Consider the following 24,815-nt stretch of genomic DNA (forward strand, 5'->3'; position numbering starts at 1 on the left):
AGCATATCAATCTCATAAAGAAAAGTTATGAAATGGACAAGTGTGTGTAAAATGTGTGTGTGTGTGTGTGTGTGTGTGTGTGTGTGTGTGTGTGTGTGTGTGTGTGTAGAGTGTGTGCATGTGTGTGCGTGTGTGTGTGTGTGTGTGTGTGTGCGTGCGTGCGTGCGTGCGTGCGTGTGTACTTCATTTTTCCTGCATGTCTGGAATTGTTTTTTCTCCCGCTCTAATACAATTTGCTTGATGTCTTATGAGGTCTGAGAGACGCACCGTGACTCATTAACACATGGTCCCTAAACTGAGACAGCTTTAAGTGGCTTCATCTTCTGCTCACTTTCCATCTCCCTCACTTCCTCTTCATCCTTTGTTCACATCTCAATCTTACTTTTTAACTTTGGCTTCCCTCCCTACCTGTCTCTCTTACATTTATTTAATTTTAACTACCTGCACTTATCTCAGTGTTCCCCACTCGTCTTCCAGAGCAAATTATGTTGTTATTAAAAAAACGATCCAATCAACAGCTAATTAACGAGCTAATGGGAAAATAATGACCCAGGCGGAGAGCTCAAGAAGGTATGGATTGAGAGCTGAAGGGAATGCAGAGCTGTGAAGAGTGTTAGGGGGTGGGCTGCGAATGGAAAAGTCGAATAACAACAGAGGAGAAGGAAGGGCGCACTGGTGTGTGGTGGAGCAGGTGTAGAGGAGGAGAAAGTGATTGGTAGATGACAGACTGTGATGAAAGCAGATATTGATGAAGTAACTGACAGATGTGCCCTGCTGCTCGTCCAGCTGTTACATGAGCCAGAGGCAGCACAGCTGGGGACGAGGCAGCAGGGAGGGATGTCAAACCTTTATCTTGGTGGCAGATGATGGGGTGAAGTGCAGAGGAAATGAATGTGATGCACTTCCAGGGTCAGCTTTTGGTAAAATATTTTGCTAATGTGCTAAATGAATTATTACACAGTTGGAAAGATGTGTTCACTCTCCTGCCAATTAGAATAAAGATACCACTCTCAGGTGTGTTACTGAATATGAACTTGAAACGGGGAAGCTCATTCACCCGCTGAATGGTTGACTCATTTAAGCACTGTAAATGCTATTTCCTTGGTATGCCTGAAAAACGTGATTGCAAATCAGATTTGTTTTAAGTAAAATAAGGACTTATCGGTATCTTTGAGTTACTGTAAACTCCTCTGTTGCAATTAAGGCATCTCTCACTTCTAAATTAAACAGTAATTCTTGAAATATTGTGACATCCTTGTGACAAAATGTTGGACAGCTTGAAGAAGAACTTGACTATGAGCCAGACATTATCGCTCAACAACAGCGGAAAACCTCACTAATGCGCTTGTGGCTGATTTGGAGCAGATCCCTGCAGCCAGGTTTCAAAAACTCATAGAAAACATTCCATGGAGTTTGGAGAGATTTTAGTTTGAAAACAGCTGTAGTGTGTTAGTCAACACACAACACACAAAACAGAGATTACTCCACTATTTGTAAAGGTCACAAAAATATTGTGATTGATTCTGGAATCATATGAAAAACGTTTCATATCTGTATGTTCCTTCCCTTTACCCTGCTTCCCCTTTGCTTTCATTCTGCCTCTAATACGATAATGACATCTTCAGTTCAGTTTCTATCAACATCACTCACACTAATCACTGCTACTTCCTGCCTCAGCACTGAGGAAATCTAAAGTGCCTCTCTCTCTCTCTCGACAGGTGGAGGAGATCCGGGGTTTTATTGAATCTCTGGCAGAGAAAGTTGAGGAGGTGAAGAGGAATCACAGTGCCATCCTCGCTTCACCCAACCCAGATGAGAGTAAGGCTGTTTTTCTATTACCTCAAACATACACTGGTTACAAAAAGAAATCCAATCGTTGGTGAGAAGTCAAATAAAAAACTATTATGCTACGTGTCTCGTGAATTATTACCTCAGTAAACATTTACACAAGTTTGAAGTATTTTTTAATACAGCTTGATGTTTATTGTTATTGTATGGTCTAATTGACAGTAGACACAGCAGGGTATGTATGTATTAGGGCGTGGCTTTGACTTCTCAACAGTGACCTGTAAATCACAATAGAGGCATAGCAATGCGTATCCTTCTAAAGCTCCAGCATCTCACAATATTGTCGCGTTTATACAAATGGTAAACTGCCAACATTCATTATTTTCAAACAAAGAAGCCTTTCACCATTCTTAAAACAGAACGAAAAACAATTTGTTATATAAACTAAAAGCCGGTGTGTTGACTTTGGAGAGTCATCATTTTCCACTGATCAGTGCCTTCCATCCTTTTGAGCGTTTTACGCACTCACTGTGAAATCTCTTACACTCTTCTCCATTTTCTCCTGTTCCTCTTCATTGCTTCTAAGTCCTGTGTTTACCACTTCATCTGCCATGAACACCATCTCAGTTTCTTTTACTTCATCTGAACCACTGTTCCCTCTACTTTTGTTAAGTCTGTGCTGGATGCTACAATCCATCTTTACTACTGTCTTTCTACTCTCCCATCTCTGTTCTCTCACACCTTCTCCTCTCTCATATATGTCAGAGCATTGATCTGGACCGCTGCTTTCACAAGGAGGATGTTGCTCACACTAGTAACATCCCCCATTCCCTTTTCCTCTCCCTGATTCCCTACTTGCACATACCCGAAAAAGCATCGACCTGCAGCGGAGGGCATGAAATGAGCTCTCTAACTTGTCAGGGTTTGCAGAAGACAAACAGAAGGGAGCGGCAAGGTGCTGTATTCAAGATACACATTTTTCCACAGGTTTCCTTCTTTGTGACTCAAATCGATGCTCAGGGTATGTGTACCTGGGCCTGATAAATGAGCATCAGGCAACAGCAAATGTAAATGTCATGGTCGTTCGTTACACGGAGGTCAGCGTGTTCTTCGCTGTTTGCCTGGTGCATTGTGATCACTGACGGGGACTGGAGTTATCTGAATACCTTCATCAAGGACACTACCCTATCTCATGAGCATCGTTTTATGTTGTGTATGTGTGCTTGTATGTGTGTTCAACTCTTTCTCCTATAAATCCAAATTATATCTACCAAATTGCTTAGTTTTTTTTGGAAATATAATGCACCCCAGATTTGTTTTTTAATCAAGCAAGGAAATTGGGGATTTTTATTTCCAAATTGTAAAGAATACAATGTTTTAGAAAGCATGACATTTTGTGCATAGTGTATGTATCTGCAAGGCGGTAAATAGCACACTGTCAATGCTTTTCTGGACAATATCTACTCCTGAGAAATAAAGTATGGTTTATGTTGTAAAGCGACACCAATTCGTTGTGATCAATTTTCCGGGCATCATGAATACCTGTAACACATTTCATGGCAATCTGTCTCATTACAAAAATGCCTCTGTGACTTGCTCTGTGGGCTCAATCAAACCAATAAGTTACATTTTTGCAGCAATGCTCCACTCACGTTCCTTCTAAAAAATGGTAGACGTTGAAAATAAGGTATCTAAATGAATATAGTTCATAGAAAGCAGGGTTTATGTGCAGGCAATAAGAGCTTTGCAGTGCTGTCGTTCGTAGATTTGTGTGTAAAGTGTCTGTCTCTGTGACTGCTGTCGTAACAGTGACATTTCTGTGCGTCAGCCTCCAATGAAGTGTGTCGCCAAAACTAATTGCACAATGACATTTTAATGTGAAGTCTAATTTGCTTTTAGATGTGCACTGATTCATTGTTGTATTGAAAATGTTGCGCATATCAAAGACCAGTGTGGTCCTTTATCATTTTTACATGAATATTCTCTTGGTTTATTACTTTTTTAGTCAGTTGTTTTGCAATTTAAAGTCTGGCAATATTTTCTGTTCCTCCCTGTGGTGAGAGGAGTCTGTTCGGTGTCTGTTACTCTTACCAGACCAAACGTGAGTGCCAGTGAGGGAGTGTCTTCCGCTGTTCCTCTTCGAGTATTTTTGTCACCGTAGTTTCACATCTTAATCCTCCTCTTCTCAGTCTTTATCTGAAAATAGGCGCTGAGACTTTAAGTGCGTTACAACTCAGCGTAAAATTGTACGGCCATAAAACTTGTGTTTCTGTCACGGTTTCATAATCACATCTCTCCAGCCACCACTCACCTGGCCGTCTTTACAACCCGACCTCCACCTTCTCAACCTCCTCTCCTCCCAAAGGCGTTCCCTCCAGGGGTTTTACTGCCCACTAGTAAACACACACACACACACACACACACACACACACACACACACACACACACACACACACACACACACACACACACACACACACACTGAAACGTATGCAGCCGCCTCTAATATTACCTTCGGGTCAGCATTACACATTATCCTATAATAGAGTTAACCCACTCCCCTAGTTAAAGCAAAGCAGATTTCCACCGGGGAATTGCAATATACAGTGTTAGTATTTCTCTCTGTGTGTGAGTGCTCTGTTTTTACTTAGTGGGTGTTAAGGATTTTGTGTGTTTGTGTGGGCTATGCGCTGCATCTCTGAACAGTTATATGTTCAGTAATGATGACAGATTAGGTAATAGCCATCAGGTTATAATGGGTATTGAACCTGCGTTTCCTCATGAGCAAATTCCTCTAATGCAGGAAGGGAAGAGACAATTGCAATTTATTTTTAGAAGCATGATTGAATTCACATGGGCCATTAAATAATTGCAGTATTTGTTTTGTTTTATAGCATTGTTTATTGGCCTTGTGCTGCTCGTTATTTTGATCGATGAGCCTATTCTTGATAGATTTCACAATGAAAGGCCAAAAGTCAATAATGATTGCTTCTCCTGCTGGAGCATCAGTGACCTTTACACTCAGCTTTTCCTTTGAGAGTGTGATGATTATATATAAAATTCAATGAGACATTTAGAAGTTTGGTGGCTTGGTACGGCTTTTTGTTTTCAAACTGTCTTCCCCCCTCTCTCTTCGCCTTAATGATAGGATTAGGTTGCATTCAACTGTCCAGCCTTTGTTGATATTGTATATCTGCCATCTGTGAATATCTGCCTTTAGTACTTGCTTACAAGGCTTTTGGCTGGGAGTTTAATGTGTTTCCTTGTGATTTGTCTTTTCTTTTTTTTAAGCCCATGTGGGTTTGGTGTAACAAACTAGAATAAAAATACTCACCAATACACAAGAACAGTTTTCTCTCCATGAGACAGTTCAGTCCATAGTTGTTCAGTACCTGAGAAGTGATCATGAAAGATTGATCCCGGTGCACTTAATGCTCTTCCTGTTCTGCACATTAAAATCATTTGAGACAAGCAACTTGGAGCAATACTTGGCACTGCTGTATATGTTACCTTAGAGGAGGTGAAACTCAATGCAAAACTAACCGAAAACCAGAGGGAATTTAAATGTGTGTTTTCTCTTAGCACTTCTGACTGCTGAGTGTTGGATCATGTCCAACTGCAGCCGGCTAGAAAATCAGTCTACAATGTAAATTCAGCAGCTCCATCTGGCTCGTCGCAAACAAAGAAGAAAACTGAACTGTAATTTTCTTTTGCTTGTATAATACTCCATTTTCACATGTGCAAGTTTACTCTGGACCAGAGTCAACTACCACAATCTTTTGAAGTTTTGTAAAACAAAAAATGTTGTGGGATGTTAGAAATGTGTTGAAAATACAATAGGAGTATGCTCTATTATATCTACTATGGGTGCAATTCCAATACTAAATACTCTGTTAATTCTTGCTGATCTAATTCAAAGTTGCAAAATGTACTTAATATTCTCGTTGAGTTAAATGCAGAGAACCTGCTCATTAACACCAATACTTGACACTTTATTTTACAAGATTTCTCAGGCTGTTTTTCCAACCACTTAGTGTTTGTGCCCTCTGACATCTCCTGCCTCTAGTTTCTAAAGAGCATCTTTACTCTGACTCTTAAAAGATGCTTGTTTTAATTGCAGCCTGTGAGTGTTACTATTTCTAGTATAAGCTTTTGGCGGAGTGTGCTCCCACCCTCGCAGCGCTGTTTACCAGAACTCCATACACCCTCAACCAAAATTTGAATGTGTTTTAAAGCTCTCTATATTCCCTTTGGTCTTCTTAAAGCATATTGTTTCTTTGTTTCTCTCCTTTATTGCTATCTCTATTTTCTCTTTCATCTCTCTGTCTTAATTTTTTTTAATGGTGTGCTGTTATAGCCATTGAAGACACTACTTCATATTGTGGAATAATAGTATCCCTCTTAAAGGGAGGTTAATAAGATGCCAAGGCCAAGGACACAGACACACACATTTGAGCATATAAAACAGAGGTCAAATCTTAAAAGATAAAAGTGCCCCTGTCCTCTTGACTCCTGAGCCAGCGTGCAGTGAGGTCGTGTGGTGGTAATGCTCTGATCTTGATGGAAATGTCAAGTGTTGGGAGGCATGGGAGGTTTCAGAGTGACAGTAACACACAGATAACCTGCTATAGTGTCTCTGAAGATGTTGCAGGAGAAAGAGAAGGACAAGGCTGTTAGACAAAGACTTAAACATGTACAACACCCTCCTCTGTGCTTGAGTTGAGCCCAAAAAGAAATCCAAAAGAAAATAATCACTTACCCTGTTTTACTTGCTGCAGACACCATGACAAAAAAAAAATATTGGAGGTCTAATGAATTTTTAAGGTGATTCTTGACAAATGGGTTAACACATTTGCATGACAGTGTCTGAACACCTTTGACAGTAGATCAAGATGCCACGTTTCATTAAATATTAATTTCTCCTCGTTTGCCACCATAAGGAAAACCATGTGTTCAAATACAATAAAATGTCTATACCAAGCATTGGTTGTTAAACAATTTACAACTCCAAAAACATCAAAGCATAATCAAGTTTGTTGGAATAATAATGGCCACTTTGAAGTAACTAATGAATATGTATTTGTTCTTGTTTGCTCATTTGTGTATTTAGGGGCTTTTCATCATAGAAAATGAATAACATCTATAATAAAGTCTAAATGTTCATTGTAGTGTTTTGTATGGCGTTTACATTTTATCTCTGCTGTCAGTTCCTCATTACCTGAGTTCATCCTGTATTCCTGCAGCAAGGCACATATCAGTAATGTTTGAAAGATGAGCTCACATTTTCCCCCCCGAAACATCAGACAACTGGACTCTAGACGATCAATAAGCGGCGCAAACACTGGTAATATATTTACAGAGGGAGCAGAGGGAGCAGAGGGAGGAAAACAGAGGCTGTGAAATGAAGAAAAAGATAAATGGCTGCAAGTTAGCGTTTAGAGTGGCAGCAATTGACCCAGAGAGAGAGTGGAGGAAACAGAAGTGGTTTGGTGTCTCGTCAGTGTCAAGGTACACTGACATTACAGTGACGCACACACACACACACACACACACACACACACACACACACACACACTGTGTCGATATAATAATAGACACACTGATGATTGAGACACGCAAGAAGAAACCCAGATGGTGTTCTTATACAGGAGAATAAAAGTTGCTACTGTAGAACCAAGGTTGACTGTTGATGCTAAAGGAGTCAGCTAGAACTAACAGGATGTTCATCTTTTGAATCCCATAAATATACTGCATTCTGATGCAGGTACCATCTTGATCAGTAGACAGGATGGCTGAGTTAATTCCAGTTGAAATCATGTGGCAGCAACCAAATACCAGTATACTCACTTCAAGTTGGTCAGTTTTTGTAAATGGTGTCCACCACGCTAGCTGTGATATTGAGCTGAAGTGCATTATAGGGGGGCTGTGGAGCAGTAGGGTAGTGGGTTGATCTTCGGATCAGGGGAGAACAGGTTCCAGTCCCACTGCAGTGGGCATGCCATTTTGTCCCTGGGCAAGACACTTCACCCCAAATTACTCTTATATTTAATGCATGTAAGTCACTTTGGATAAAAGCGTTGAACAAACTATATATAATGTAATGTAATGATGTAAAGGATGCAGGTCAAAGGAACAGTTTGAAATCATGGGAAGTATGCTTATTCAATTTCTTGTCTATCTTGTGTCTGTACTTCAAATAAGAAGCCAGCAGCTGACTTACTTGGCTTAGCCTGACTGTTCAAAATAAATAACATGGAACATTAAAATTCATTCATGCTCTACAGTGAGTGGCTCATTCATTAGTGTCAAGTGCAGCAATTATAACACTTTGCTGTGGGTTGACTTCACAAAAATATAATGCTCATTGGTTTGTACTGAAGGGATTGGGTCTCCTTCCTTGTTTCTTCTCCTATAAACAGTCAGCTTTGTGACCTCAGTGTCTTTAATCTGATTTAGTCTTGATGTTCTTACATAACACGGGTGGGGTGGTTAAACATGCCTGCAGTGTCCAAATATTAGTTACTAATATTATTTAGTTCTTCATTATTACTATTTTAAGTCTTTTTGATGACCTTTGTTGCATCTCAAGGATAGGTTTGGTGTTTCATATATTTTCATATTGTAAAAACAATAATGTCCCAAAACAAACAACAGCTGTTTGTTTTTTAAGCCTCGAGCTAATTGGTTCTCACAGAGGACACAAACCTTTTTAAAGGGTCACAAAGATGGTTATTGCCTTCTTTTAAAGGCTGGACAATATCCTTAAATAGACAAGCAATTTGTCTCCTTTTCTTCTATAGCCACATTTTAATGGCCCTTGAAAGTGGATTCATTACATGTTGACAAGTATCCTGGAATGCCATTTATTTTCTGCCCTTCTTCTGGCTTTGGCATTTCCTGCTTTTCTTCCTGCTTACAGAAAATATTTCCCTCTGCCACTTTGAAACAATCTGATGTTAGCGAGAGGACCGACTGCACACATTGCCATAGCAACACAGTCTTAATGATGGCAACAAGCGTGACCTGAAGATTTAATTTGAGAGCGTCTGGGAGAGTGTGAAGCCACAGCTCAATTGACTCCTCAGTTTTGCCCTCTAATATGGTTTCCTCTCACTTCTTCCTCTACTTATTAATCAGTGTCAGCTCTCTTCCTCTTTTTCAACAGACAATAATGAGGCTGAATCGACACTTGATCGCGCCGGTTGGCCTCGTCTGTTTGGTAACCACCAGGGTGGAATCTAATCTTAACACCTTAACACACATAAAGCAAACACTATAGCTTCACAAACGACCCCAAACTGCACTCAGTTTTTATGTCATTATCTCTGAGATGCTGGTGCCGCTGACCTCATGGAGCAGGTTACCAGAGGTTGCTATGGTTACACAGAAAAGAGTGCGACACTTTCCCTTAAAGGTGTATCTCAAGTGGAACAAAGATGTTAAAGAAACATTAAAAATAGGATGTGATTAAAATAATTCAAAATGAACTGTAAGATAACAGTGTACCTGCATTCCTCGACAGATCATCTGCGATATGTAAAGCAACTCACACACACACACACACACACACACACACACACACACACACACACACACAGCTTATTTTGCCCTGAAGACCTCCGCCCACCTATTCAGCTCAGTCTTTGACCCTGACTATTTCTCTGCATTGGGAAATGTTTTCAAATATATGCCAGAAGTATTGTAATGTAATTGGAGGGCGAAGTGGCTATGTCCTCTTCTTGTATACAGTATATTTCAACATCTGTTTTCTAAGTCTTTTCTTGGCCCTTGCTCGTGCATAACATTCACAGTAATGTGTATTACATCACCTGCAGAGTTGCCCACACTGCCAGTGGTCAAGAACTGCTGAGGATATCTTTGAGAGACAACACCTGCCTGGGCATCGTTGTTGCCTAGAGATCTCAGAGGCCATTGCGTGTAATTGAAACCTCAACTTGTTACGAGTATAGCCAGGAACTTTTTTTTAAACTTCAACTCTCCTTTCTGTCACCTCATTTCCTATCATCTCTTGACTGATAAAAAACAAAAAGAGAAAAATGTCAAAAGATAAATGGCTGCTGCTGTCTTACATTAACCTTTTTTCAGCCGGGCATGACAAGTCGGAAGTTATCAGTAAACACATGTCTACCACTTTGTTCCTGTGAGCTTGATGTACCACAGGCTGATGGTAACTGATATGGTTGCAGTCTGTTTGACAGCAAATCAAACATCTGCAGTACTTTGCCAAACATTTTGTAATAGGTGCTCTGAGAACTGAGTTATCATTAAGGCTTTTCACAGAAATTATCCCAGTGAGCGTTTGGTATAAGCTGCTAATTAGGATTCATCAGACAAACATGCTTTAATGTGAGTAAAATGATGCCTTAATATATTACTGGATCCTCCACTTATTGTCTGTTAGTGTTTTAAAATGCCATGAAGAGCAATCAGTCACATTTAGTGCAGCTGTAGAGAAGGAGATCATCTGATCATTTAAACTTCTTTTGTTTGCAAATATTTTAAAAGCATTAAACATCTCAGAAATGTAATTGTTTCCTTTACAATGTATAAAATAATCCAATGAAGTTTTGTCTGTTATTAGATGCAGATGTTTGCTTTGGATTCCAGTTTAGGGCTACTTCCAGTGTGTTATTAATCTTTATATGATTTATGCAGCTTTAAAGTAGCAGGTTACATACAAAAACTCATTATAAAAAGGTACTTTAGGCAGTTTTGGTTTGATTGAATAGTTAGATAGTAGACCATATTTTATGTCTGCTGACTCCCTTGGGTTGTATGGACATTTGGTTGTTTTTATGGCATTAAGATTTTAAATCACTTTCTCACTGTTTGTGTGCTGAAAGTCAGTGCTCCAGGGTAAAAGGGGGAGAGAGGGGGAGTGTGTTAAAGCTATTCTCATTTCTATTCTTTCTTCCTTCTGGTGTTTTTCTGTTTCCAGACCTAACCATTTTTTTTATATTAATATAAATGCTCTTTTATTTGCTTCTAACTTTAATGTTTACACTGTATGAATGCTTAATAGAGGTGCCTAAAGGGAAGAAAGTGACCTACTAAAAGATTATCTCTTATCCTCTGCTCTGATTTCTATGCAATTACAAAAGACAATCTTTAACTGATGATAAAGACAAGCCTCAATTAATAAAAGGAGTTTACTGCAAATTAGCATGACCTACTACATCAGATAAAAATGTGTTTTTGAAGAAATCCCCCATGTGTAATAATCTGAAGTGTCTGTGAGATATGATTATGAAACTGTTGGTTTGGCTGTAGCTGTAATAAGCGACAGAAAAGATTAAAAGGAAACGTTGGTTCGTCATAAGCAACTTGGCAGCGCGAAGTGACAGTAACCCTATCCTTCAGAGCTGCTCCCTTTTGAAGCTTGCACTGATGAGGAGAACCGTCTATACGTGCACAAACGTGGAAGATATCTTGTTTGTGATAAACAATCACTCACCAAAAAAGAAAAGCCCCAAATAGAGCATCTCCTGCAAAGTGCCTCAGCATTTACATTTCAAGTTTTTACTTATTATGAAACTGATTTTTGACGTGTTTTCGCTACACTAGCAATGTTTAAGAAGCTAAACATTGAAAGTAAAACTTAATAAATAATTCAACACTGAACTGACAAAGAAAAACTGCAAACATCCAATGTCAGAAGCTGGAAGCTGCACATTTTGGGCTTTTCTGCTTGAAAGAAAGACTAATCTAATCTAAACTTTGCCTCCTGCTGTAACAATGCATGCATCCTATTGTTGCTGAGATGGTGCTGCAATCCGTCGTGATTTAAGTAATTGCTCTACTCACTAAAATAGAAAATCTTACTTGTCAGCACCCACATGTACCCATCAACCCACATGAGTTTTATTATGTCTCTAGGGTGTGGGCCTAGATGGAAGAGGACAGTGGACTGTAGAGGGAAGTGAAGGATGCGGGTATTCTAAATAAAACCACAAAGGAGTACAAAACATGCAGCTGTATACTGAAGCTGATGAATTGTTGTTGGTCTCTTTTCAGATTGACATTTAGAGTCATTTCTTGTGGCAGTATTGATTCTGCCTCTGTGAAAATGTGTGGTTAGTGTGAGCAAGTTAAATCAAAACATCTCTCCTCTCACGGTTCTCTTCTGTCCTCTTTCCTCAGAAACCAAGGTTGAGCTGGAGGATCTCATGGCAGACATCAAGAAGTTGGCCAACAAAATACGCTCCAAATTAAAGAGTGAGTGTAAACAGTTATTATATTTTCTACTGCTGAAAATATTATGTTCAGTATTGTCATGGAAACACTCAAAGTAAGAGCATGCTATATGTCCAATGCGGTCAAATTGTGATGAGTTACCAGAGCCGATCAGCAGCAAAAATGTTTGCTTATTTCACATATAAATTGGCTGCCAAATCAAAGATCTCTTTCATCTCTGCATGATCTCTTAGTTTAAGTCTGATCATTCTGTGTAGGATAGATTTGGGGATTTGATAGTTAGTGAGTTGCATTTGGACTTGCATCTTGCTCCAGATCGACTTTACAGAGAAAGTTTGTTGAGATATAAATTATTTTACAACACTTAGGGAGGTTCCTAGCCACCAAAGTTGAAAATTAAACTTTAATCGACTGAAACTTAATCCACTACTTCTATCATGAGTGGTTCATAATTAAATCAATAGGGGTAACAATAGAGATGTGAAGAGACAGGGAACTGTAGCATCTAACAGCTAACCTCAGTTAAACTCAGTGACGAGTGTGACATGCTTCAGAGCCGATGGATGGGGTTCATTTGCATGGACACACACAAGTTTTGTTCACACTTGTGCACAAACGTAACACACTAATGTTACCGTAACATACTAATGTTACCGTAACATACTGTGTGCAAGCATTATGGATGAAGCTGGTCCGGGATCTTACTCCCTGACATACCCTTAGTGTACAGTGTTGTATGTGCCTACAATTCTGAGTGATGTTTCTCTTTCTGCTTTTTCTCTTGGCATATATATCAAGATTTTATCATATTCCCAAGCAAAGCTTCTGTCAATCACGTTACCTTTTTTTCCATTAACCAAAACTCTCTCCCGTGCCTCCCTAAAAGGCTCAGTTGTCAAAGAATAGAGGTCAGAGATAAAAGATCTGTATACAGTATGTCTCAGGAAAGTAGAGCATAACGTGATGTAAAGAGCTAGAAGATAATAGCCCCTTTCTCTCCTCCTGCGTGCTTAAAGCCACATATGCACACACTCATACAGTGTCATATGCTCATACATGTACAGTGGTACACACAAGTGCTATCAATCAGAGCAGGCTCTGCATCACAGGCCTCTGATGAAGCCACTCCACTCCACATCAGTTGTTGCCACAGGTTACCTTAGTGTGTGTGTGTGTGTGTGTGTGTGTGTGTGTGTGTGTGTGTGTGTGTGTGTGTGTGTGTGTGTGTGTGTGTGTGTGTGTGTGTGTGTGTGTGTGTGTGTGTGTGTGTGTGTGCGTGCTGTGCGTGCTTGTGCGTGCGTGTCAAACTACATCCTGGGAATGATCCTCTAGAGGGATTCATATTTATGTTAAACCTCTGTTACTTCCTTTCTGCAAGACTTGTTCGTGTTAATGTTTCCTACAAGTCAGATTCAGCAAGTGTTCTATCCTACGGAAATATGTAAATTGCTTGTTTGAAATATATGGAAGGCACGAGTTGGTGAGTAAGGTAGACGTGAACATTAGCAAAACACAACCAAAATGCTTTAAAAGTTAGCTGTTCTGCTCCAGAAGTTTTCTCTTACAGAAAGGTCACGCAAGAGTAAAAAGATCCTTTTACAAATTAATTCCAATTTAAAACTTGTCTAAAAATATTTTTTGCTTATAATGTTTGTTGAGAGAACAGTTTCTAACTAACAACATTATCAGTGGGGTTTGAATACACTCAGGTGAGCCTGAAGACACAGATTTAACAACTTCAACGGGTCTCTTTCATCATTCCAGCAAATGTTTTGGCACCATTTTAATGTTGCAAATAACTTAGATTCAACTTTGTTTTCATTGTACAGAGTGGAGGTACTGACACAAACAAATGCAGCTTATGTAGATAGGAATATGCTAAATCATAAAGAATTGAATCAGCGATAAAAGTATGATGACAATTATTGTATACATCAAAAAGACTTGATGACAAGGCTCATTATTGTCCAAGAAAAAGCCTGTTGCTTTATTGCCTTGTTAATCTAAACAATGTGGATAGAGGTATGTCATCTGCTGGGATCATTGCTTGGTATCATTACCATGCTCTTGTACTTGAAATTGGTTATTAATGTGATTAAACATATTTACAATTGGCTCAGGCTGTTTGCGTGGACAGGGAGGCATACAGTAGGTACACAGAGCAGCGGCAGAGGGTCTGATGATGAAAAATGTGGAGGAGCTGGTACAGCCACCTCATCCCTGTTTAATTGACAGTAAAATGGGAATTAAATGAGTAGGCACTTATATCTCTGTATAATTCACATGTGATTGATGATTGATCACTTGGCTTCACAGTGACAGTCGTTAATGTATGCTATTATGCTCACAGTGACTCCTCTGCTATGACTTGCTGAGGTGTGAATGTGAGGCAGCAGTAAGGAAAGTGCTTTTTAAGCAGCCATGTGTTGAATTAGAAATTGGTTAATTTCTACTAATACAGTATTTTTATCTTATAATAAATCCATATATTTTGATTTCTGTATTATCTTTCATCTTAGATTCTTACTTTTATTTGTGTATTTTTAAATACATTTTGTTGAGCATGTTTGGAGGCAGCCTGACATCCAAAAGTTGTAATTCCAATGAGGCTAATCTGTATCTGATGTTCATATATAAATTAATTAAGAACTAGATACTCAGATATCTGGAAAACCATTGAGGATTTCTATGATCTACTGAGATCAAAAATGTGTTGTAACTTATACACTACTCATCATAATACTCATCACCATTTCTCTGGTGCAAATTAAAATTCACACTTTAATTGACAACTGGTCCGACTCTAAGGACACTAAAATCATCAGTGCGGTTTGTTTCATTCAACACTTTAATTTTGTCTGGTGTAATGAACCTCCAAAGACAACTGACAGCACTGCAGTCGTAATGATTTGGAAGTTGTATCATTTTATTTCATCTTTTTGTTCATTTAAAAAAAGAGCACTCGCTGTAGTTGAATGCACATTTTATTGTTTCTCTGCAGGTATCCAACAAACCATTGAGCAAGAAGAAAGCCAGAACAGGTCATCAGCTGACCTGAGGATACGCAAGACACAGGTACAGTTCTTTTAAACTTCTTAACTCACTTATTTTGTGGTTCACAAACATCTGCCTGGAACTGTTTCACTTTTACCTGCAGCTCTTTTCCTTCTGCCTTTTAGCATGCTAACTGACTGCTTTGACTTTAATTAATTTTGTCACTTCAGTGTGAAGACACTATACACACACAAAACTGATCAGAATGAGTACATACATGTCGTATGTATGAGGGACACAGTGACACTGAATGTCATTGAATGTTTGCACTGGCTGCTCATCAGTTAATTTACAATTCAAATGATTTGTCAAGTCGGTGTGTAATGCTGTTGTTCCTCGCTGTGTCTCCAGCACTCCACACTGTCTCGTAAGTTTGTAGAGGTGATGTCAGAGTACAACACCACCCAGTCGGATTACAGGGAGCGCTGCAAGGGACGCATTCAGAGACAGCTGGAGATCAGTGAGTAGACGTGGGAGACTAAACCCTTACAGCACCCTTCATACTGACTGCACTCATGTTAACACTGTGTGAATAATGGTTACACATCTGCATCTCTTCCCAGTGTTGCTATTGTTACAGTGTTGTAGTTTGTGTTTTTCAGAACTATTGAAGCTTGATATATTCATGCCAAAAGCTAGGTGTTATGCGTATTTCTCTATAGGATAATTTCACACAAATGTCTAATAGGATAAAATTATCAGTTTGTGACATTTTTAACTGACTGTTAGATGAACGTTTACTATTTGGTTAAGGCTTACAAGCGTGACCTACCAAATGACTAACGTTCAATGCTGCAGTCCCTTCAAATAAAACTTTTAATGAGCTTGGGTCTTCTCTTTCAAAACAGCTGCTCATTTTCATATTTCTCTACATGTCTCATCTCCTCGGCTTTGCATCATCCACCACACCTTCATCCTATTAATCCCTATTATTAGTTACATGTTGTTTTAAATGAATGAGGCTTAAAATATTTTCCACTGTTGTTTTATTTTAAACTATTGTGTTAAGTCTGTCTACTATATACTATTTATACATTTGTGATTGACGTTAAACGTTTCGATAACTACAATTATAAACATGCAAACTGCTACAGCTTTTCCTTTTCTTCAAAAATATTAACAACAAAAGAAGTGAGATTCAGGTGGTGATGTAGTCCCTAAACAGCTTAAGTAAGCCTTTCATTTATTTCTATTTTTAAAGCCTTTGCTTTTTGTTTTCTGGCATTAAAAAACATAACGAGCACAACCTTCTGCTAGTGTCATAAACACCTCCCACACATTGTCTTGATAATTCTGTTGGTATCGTGTTTTGCTTTAACAAGTAAGCATAAATGAATTGACACTACTCAGTCTACTGGGTATTTGTGAAGATTGATTTATAAAATCACATGTTCTCCATCATCTTCTGCAATCCTTTTACCCACAGTTTGTTACATTTATTATTATAATAAAAAAAGAGTCTTTAACGTGGTTTGTAAAGAAATATTTACCACAAATCCAGGCAGCCGGCTGTTTATGCTCTTCAACCTCTTCATCTGTATTGTCCCAAAGGGGAAATTTATCTGAAAGGAATGTATAAGACGGAACACAGACCATAACATCTCATAAATGCATAACACAAAGTGCAAATATGCAGGAAACAAATTCTTTAGAGTGTCAGTGACAGCTTTACATAAAACTTAGAGAGTATACGCCCAACCATTATCATCCCACCCAGAAATGTGTTTTGTTGACAGAGAAATGTAATTGAATTCCATCCATAAAGTATTTTCATTATAATGTTGCTGTTGTAGTGTACCACAGCAACAAATCTCACACTGAATCCACTTTCCAAAACACGTGCATCACTAACACCAACACCCATACACTGCACCTGCCAGGTTGCTGCAGTTCCTTACACTTTATTCGTAACATGAAATTACAGGTATTATCTGCAGGCCCTTAGCTCCTGGACCAGACTCGGACACGGCCCTGTGCCACGACATCCTGGCATGCTGCATCGTGCCAGCTCCTGCTAACAGTCACTGTGATACAGTCACCTTTTACACAAAGCATGCAGAGAAAAACACTATGACTCATTTAGTGGTAATAGCAGAGGGGAGCAGGGGCAGTTGGGATTCAGGGCACTTGGCACAACCATAATTTCCTCTGGCCATCTGTCAGACCTGCATCAGCCCTTTAAGTCAATAGAACGGCAGTGACAACGCACAGTACTCTCTGGGTTAACCAATAAACAAACACACGCATCTGCATGGAATTAAAACATACACGTCTGACTCACTTTTCTCTTGAGCTGCTCCAGGTTCATTTGGATTTGGTGTGTCAGCTGAAAGCATCACAGGAGGCCTTAGCAGATATGACCTGTCGTCAGGGAAGGGATTACAACACACAGGATGGTGTGGAGAGTGAGAGTACAAAGGAGAAGGAAACTAATGAGTAATGGGCTTTTGCTTTTACTGCATTTGACATTTTAACAAGCCATCCTTCCATCCCAATTGCCCTTATATATATTAAAATAAGAGTGTATGCAAAAAAGAAAAGTAGAATAATTAAAGCAATATTGACATGTAAGCTTTCATTACAATAGTGTATGCAAACATTACACTTTTTCTCTGATCCACGCACTGTATGCCTAATATTAATACAGTGTTAAACACAACAACATGTCCTTAAAACAATGCATGGGGCAACTTCCTTCCACTAAAGTATAAGTGCATGCTAAAAGAGAAGCAAGGGCATGGGTGCCCTGACCCACGACCAATAGTTGTAATTTATCCAGGGAAAGTCTAAAGAGTGCCACATATGGATACTGCTTGATTAAACTTACGTTTTTGGTTTCAAAGGAAACAAAATCACATTTCTCCACTAAAGCTTTCGTCTTTAGATTATATTGGTCCTGATTTTGCTCTGACACATTACAATTCCTTTGTGTTATATGGCAAGAGAGGTGTGTTTCTTGTTTTGCCAGCCCCTTTGTCTTGTTTGTGTCGGATCAATAAGGGTGTTTTACACACAGAGGGATACCTTGTGTCGTTTGTCGGACCCAGCATCGATGTTTACTCAGTTGCTTCACTCAGAGAAACAGAGATTAGGGAAACAGGGAAATGACTCTGTGACATACAGTAAACGAGTCCATGTAGCAGCACTTTTTTTGCCAGTATATGCATTTAAAACAGTGCCACATTAACCCCAAGCCCAAATGCATTTGGATCTACCCTCACCAAATGCTTTTCTATATTTATTTAGATTGTTTTTTTCTGCCAAAAAAAATGGCTGCACTTGTTCCACGTAACAATATGTAGAAACCAGGTATTGCCGATACTTCTGTCACAGTCCAGCTCTTTACCTCTGCAGAATACACTGTATTATTTAAAAGTTTGGATAACTTTGATCCCTTACTTATCTCATTAATAAATCATGAGTTTGATACTAAAATGGATACCAGTCGATTGTATGGTAATTATGAAGCTGGAGCCAGGAGATGACAAGCAACAACAATGAGCCTACCAGCACATCTAAATCTCACTAATCACACTTTGCATCTTGGTAGATCCACACAAACATCCAAGCATGAAAATGACACACTGTGGTTTCATTGGCATCCAGTGGCGACTCCATGAAATAGCGCAGCATATACTCCACTTTTAAACCACATGACGTTTTCACACTTTTTTTATACCATTTAAACAAACAGAAGGATTTTAATTTGGGAATTTCCGAGGCTGAGTTTTTTTTTTATACCTAGGACAGTATATCTGCCTTTTGGCTCTACCTACATGTGTAAACGACAAAGTGATAAAAGTTATATCAATCCTTTTATCTAAATCCCGGCAAAAAACACAACAACAGAAATGCATCTATTTATTTATTTTGCATTGCTAATTTAAATTAAAAAATGTTTTAGTGTATCAATGACTAAAAATAACACATCATTATTTATCAAAAGGATCGAGGGGATGTTGGTCACAGGCCTCACAGGGCCTCGTTGACATTTGATTGTAATGTTTTATTTCCCTGTGGACACTCAATGCTATGAGAAACACACTCACAGTGCAAGGGATAACAACACATCTGCCCTGTATAGCAAAGAGATTGACCCATATGTGTGCAGATGAGATGCAATTTCTCATTCCTTTGCTTGTGAAATTGCAGCGTACAGAAGTTAAAAAAAAGAAGCATTTTCTCTATGCATGGGTCTAGAATGCCTTTTCACTCTGTTCCTTGGTGGGCACACTTAATTCGTGTTACATAACAATGGATATTAAACAATACTGTTACTGGTAGCAACATAGCATGAGTGATTTAATTGCCTATAAATGCTCCGGTTGAAGTGAGACTTCTTGTCTTCATATTAGGCTTCTCAGGGTTTGGGTTTCCATGGTAACAAATAAGAGCCTCCCACAGAACCTGTCAGTGTGTGTGTTTGTGTGTGTGTGTGTGTGTGTGTGTGTGTGTGTGTGTGTGTGTGTGTGTGTGTGTGTGTGTGTGTGTGTGTGTGTGTGTGTGTGTGTGTGTGTGTGTGTGTGTGTGTGTGTGTGAGTGTGTGTGTGTGTGTGTGTGTGTATGTGTGTGTGTGTGTGTGTGTGTGTGTGTGTGTGTGGGAAGTGAGATAAATAGGGTAGGGTAGCACTAGAGTGCATTGGTTTTGTTCTTCTTTACAATTATCCATGAGTCATAGTCACTACTCTCCATCCTTTATCTCTAACTGTGACCCTCTTCAGTGTTGTAGTTTTAGTGTTAATGATGGTGAGATTACTTATTAGACACCTGGCGCAAAGGGAATTGATCAGGGTCGTGGTGAACGTTGCCTCATACTCCTCTATGTGTCCTCTCATTTGTCAAACTCTAAAATGTAATTGTTGAACATGAGTTGATTCTCAAGCAAGCTTCGGAAACAGTGGGGCCGCTTAGCCACAACTAAATGAAATTCATTGCTTTGATATGGATATGAAGTTTGGATTAGACATGATTGGCCCAGTAAATGTAAATGCGCTCCCTGAAACACACATGCACACATGTTCATGCACCGGTGAACTTTGGATAGCAGCTTCATCAGTATTCTGTTCATGAAGGCAATCATCGGCTACGACTCCCAAACATTGTCACTCACCATCAACATACCTGCTCTGCACTGAGGCCTTCATCACACATCAAAAAACACAATACACACACTGATTAGGGGATGAATAGAGGTTTGTATTTTCAATCTCCTGGGGGCCACAAATGCTGGAGGTCCAGAAAAGTTGAGCAATATCTGACAGTGACATCTGTAGCTCCGTTTACTTACATTGAGGATGAAAGGGAGTTATTTGACCAGTTACCTTGATTTTGAGCTTGACGTTTCGGATGTTACTAGCTGTGATAACTCATAAACAAGCTTACTTAACAAAGCTACTGCTTTTGCCAACGATAGTTCTGGTATCTTTTTCTCTTTTGCTGTTTTACTTGTAAAATACTCTTTAGGCCTATTAAAAGCTCTCAAACAAAACAATCTGAAAGGTGGAGGAGAGAAATGCAAGTAATACAGAAATTCTTTTTCTAAACAGGAGACGAATAAAACTGTTGTCAGCTAATGTTGACATGTGAGCTCTTGTTTTAGAGGTGGAATTGTGATTGGTTAAACTGCTGAGATTTTAGGATGATAGCTTCCTCCCTATTTTATTTTAAACTTCTGCCCCTTGAAATGCTATAACTTGCAGATCACTTCAAGTCTTTATTTTGTTTATCACATTTATCTCAGCTCTTCCTGTGAACTAGGTAAATGCTTATGAGGAACACAGGGTTTCTTCACAGAGAAATGATAGTCCTGTACTTTTCATATCGTTCCTGGCCCCACAGAGGATTTAATGTAATAATAATGATGCTGACGGTGTCTGACTGTGACTCACAGTATCAGTCGGGCAGAAATTAAGCACATGAGAAGCAGCTGTGAAGGCAAAGTCAGCGCTCATAAATGTAGGTGTAGCAAAGAGGTGCAAGGGAATTGTTTATGAAATAGGTCAACTCCCATTGGGAAATAAAGCAGCAAACGCCACAGGAAGATGTGTTGATACATGTTAGGACAGAAGATGGAGAGATTGAAAGTTTGTTGGTTGAGCCGTGGATTATTAAGGTACATTTAATAAGGTAGTGAAACAGTAGAGGATGTCACTTGCTTTTGTTTTACTCTCAATTAGATACACATACAATCTTAATGAGGCCTGTATGCACACTTTTGCAATTGGAGGGGAGAGGCCAAAAGATGATCTTCAAGCATGAGATTCAGCTAACCAATACAAGCTGTTCGGTTACAAACATGATATTGCTGACTCCATGTGGACCTGTCTTATGTGCAGTGCCTTGCTTTCACATGCAGCTCTTTTAAATAACTGAAAATCAGTCAAGCTTGTACAGTTGGTTTTATAAACTTAAGAAACAGAGATATGATGTATTCACAACAGAATACATAGCATGCAAAGTGTTCATTAATTCTTCTCCTAACAGTATTTGTGGTTAATGCCGTTTATGTCATGCACAGCATGAAAGAAGGTATATAGGAAAAATGATTAATGCAGTAGTTAATCGTGAGAAGTTTTGGCTATATTCCTTGACACCTCATAAGCAAATCAATCCAATTCCACTAAAGGGTCTATAGATGAGGAAGAAATAGTATGAAAGCCTCTGTAGAATTGTAGCTCTGTCATTTTACAGCCTTGATTATCCTCATAGTTCTACAAGCAGCTGTACCTGGAGGGAAGAAAACACATGCTGTCCATTATGAAAAGATATGAGTCGAGTTATTGTTAGACATTTATAAGCAGACTTTTTCAGGCTGGAGTTCACTCAGCTGTTAGGCTGTTATGGTTTAGACAGAGCCCTGTTTATGTGACTGAGGTTGTGTTGAAGTGTGCATGAGGAGGCTAGTGGCTTTAGGATTTAACTTGTGGTCAAATAAATGTTGCTATACATTTAATATGCCTGGTTTAATACTGATAAATTCCCAACCTAATACAGATGCAACATGATAGACTAAATAAGGGCATGGCATTTTAATATCACATCTACTGCTGTTCAGAGAGCTGCAGAAATAAAGAGTTTAAAATGCAATATGATTAATATCAGAGAGACAGATGGATGGAGAGAAAATGGGCATGTGGAAAGGAGAGGCACACAGCTCTAGTTTTAATTAATCATCAAACAGACATGAAGGCGGGTTGGGAGGGGGAGTGGTGGTTGCTATTATCATACAAGGTTTTTTTTCTTTTCTAATGTGGTCTTCATCAACTGTGGTTCGGAGACCCTTTTAATTGGATGGCATTGCACCTACACTTCTTAAATCCTGAGCTTAAAGTGACTTTAATATCCTCACATGGTAAAGCTCTTTAACACCTACAGACATGATTGCTACTATGGATGTTTATGGATGTGTGTCTTCCTTTTCAGCTGGGAGAAACACAACAAACGAGGAACTGGAGAGCATGTTGGAAAGTGACAACCCAGCTATCTTCAGCTCCGGGGTAAGCATACTATAATGCCCACAAAGCACACAATTTAATCTACTTCTATAGCTCTTGTAACTCCATCTGTTGTACCATCATAGATCATTATGGACAATATCACAGAGCAAGCTATGAATGAGATTGAGACACGACACACCGAGATCATCAAGCTGGAAAACAGCATCAGAGAGCTTCACGACATGTTCATGGACATGGCCATGCTGGTGGAGAGCCAGGTGAAAACATCCATCCTCTCACTGTACATAAAGCTCTGTGCTTTAGGGCCCAGGCAAATGCATGTCGACACAAACCTGTAACACATTCATAAATAAGCAATACATTAGCCAATATGGACTCTAATGACGACATAAAGAAGACTTACAAATCCAGTTTGTATATTTAGAGTTTCCTCCTGTCAGTGGTTTGAAAAAGCGCCCTGGCTAATGCAAAAGTTCGGAAGCACACTTTGCTCAGTGGTAAAATCATTAACCAGCCATCCTGCAGCAGCAGCTGCTGCTTCTCCCCATCATGAAAATAACTCCTCTTCAGACAGATGCAACTGGCAGTCAATTTACATACAAGTTGTAGAGTGTATTTCAGTCAGGAGAGACATATGAATAAATAAAACATAACACATCATTACAACAGATGATATGTGATGGTAAATCATGATAAAAAGTCTTCAGCACTTAGATTCTCCGGAAAGATTTGTATTTGAGGGGCTTCAAGACACTGTTAATCGCCTGATGATCATACTGCTGAGTCTGGGTGGCTGATACTAAAGAGTCTCTGAAAATTGGGCGGAGACGGGAAGGTTGAGGTGCACGTGTAATGGCACTTAAGGCAGAGAAATAATCTTATTTAAAAGGAGACAGCAGAAAGATAATAGGCCAACCATGGAGGTGTGTTGCTGTGCTACTGGATATATGTGACCAGCTGATGAGATCAGCTGATAACACCATTGACAGCCTGAGTTAATCACAGCTGGAAATGATGAGAGAGCATGTATGAGAGGAGTGAATGGCAGGATATTTAATAATATTGATTTTAAATAAACTACTGGCCTAAGCATACCAAATAATATTCTTCCTGGCTGAATCTATGCTATCTTCATTAGTGCTGAGTTACAGCAGTAGCAGTACATTCAGTGAGAATTTGGTACACAAATAATGAAGGCTCTCAAAATGAGCTGATAGGAACTCAAGACCTTTGGGGAAATCTGATTCTTGGTCTTTCCAATTGGCCACAAATTAGCCTTGCATTAACGTGCTGTTTTATAAGAGACTTAAATCATAAACAAACTTTCATTTTTGCAGGGTTTTGTAAATTGAGAACACATACTTCCTGGGGTAGAAATATGATTCTGTTAGAAAACAGAGGCTCTATGTACATTGTACTGAGGAACTTGCATCATACAGTGAACAGTGCACATCATTGCACTAGTAATACGCAGTCCTCTTATAGCTTCTTCAAAGACACATACAGTATATATTTTTTTTTCATTATTTCCTTTACTCTTCTCAGTGAAGTGTCTTGCTTCATGTACATCAGTATGTCTTGCCTGTATAAATGAATGTCTAGGCTGAACCCCCACAGAGATTGACGGTTTCACTCCTAAGAAAAACTCATTCTGAATTATGCAAAAGACTCTGAGCACATGCATAAGACATAATATGCTCAATGACAAATATGAAAGAAAATTGTTGCACAATGCAATAGCAGAATTCCCCTCATCATTTAGTGTGGGAGTGATAATTGTAATAATTGTGTGTGTGTTGTCTTTTTTATTGTGTTGTCACAAATATGAATTCTCTCAATATAAATAGCTCAAATTACTAACTCTTCTCTTATTAACTGAGCACCACATGTTTTAAGATTATAATTCAGTCTTTTGTTAATTGTGTCTTTTTGAGCTTTGCACTCTCTTTTCCCTCTGATTTCACACAACACTGTCATCACCTCAATGACTCTAAGCTCTCGAGAACAGAGAACAGCACAGCCCTCCTAATGCAGAAAGGTAATTTCCTATGATTCCTCATTTGTTCTTTCTTTTTTTATTCTTGAATCACAGTTGCAGTGGATCCTGGATCAATGCTTAATTTAAAATATGAACTTTCTTTATTAATTAATGCTCATCTCCTTTTGGTAAATCACATCTGCTGCTTTCACAACTTAAAGTAGTAGTATATTTTTCACAGCAGTCTTTCCAATTCTTACAATATGGAACTTGGCAGCAATGTATTTATTACTTAAAATAAGTGCTCTCACCAACACTATAAT

The 24,815-nt window shown here is 39.0% G+C and overlaps 1 protein-coding gene across 4 annotated transcripts in view; it reads left to right on the forward strand.

Annotated features, from left to right (window-relative positions):
* The window catches only part of stx1a (syntaxin 1A (brain)), a 44,397-nt gene that overhangs the window by 15,711 nt on the left and 3,871 nt on the right, over positions 1–24,815 (forward strand). For 2 of the 4 annotated variants that reach the window (XR_010167943.1, XR_010167944.1), the window contains exons 3-9: positions 1,719–1,818; positions 11,950–12,024; positions 15,005–15,078; positions 15,409–15,517; positions 22,480–22,553; positions 22,637–22,771; positions 24,510–24,552. Coding sequence is in view for 1 of the 4 variants with exons in the window: in XM_063907611.1 (XP_063763681.1) it covers positions 1,719–1,818; positions 11,950–12,024; positions 15,005–15,078; positions 15,409–15,517; positions 22,480–22,553; positions 22,637–22,771 (567 nt within the window). In the remaining 3 variants the exon portion in view is untranslated. Of the gene's footprint in view, positions 1–1,718; positions 1,819–11,949; positions 12,025–15,004; positions 15,079–15,408; positions 15,518–22,479; positions 22,554–22,636; positions 24,553–24,815 lie in introns of all 4 variants that reach the window. The other 2 variants (XR_010167942.1, XM_063907611.1) reach the window with 2 other exon arrangements.

This window comes from Eleginops maclovinus, chromosome 18 (genome assembly GCF_036324505.1).
Source record: "Eleginops maclovinus isolate JMC-PN-2008 ecotype Puerto Natales chromosome 18, JC_Emac_rtc_rv5, whole genome shotgun sequence".
In the NCBI taxonomy this organism is placed as follows: Eukaryota; Metazoa; Chordata; class Actinopteri; order Perciformes; family Eleginopidae; genus Eleginops; species Eleginops maclovinus.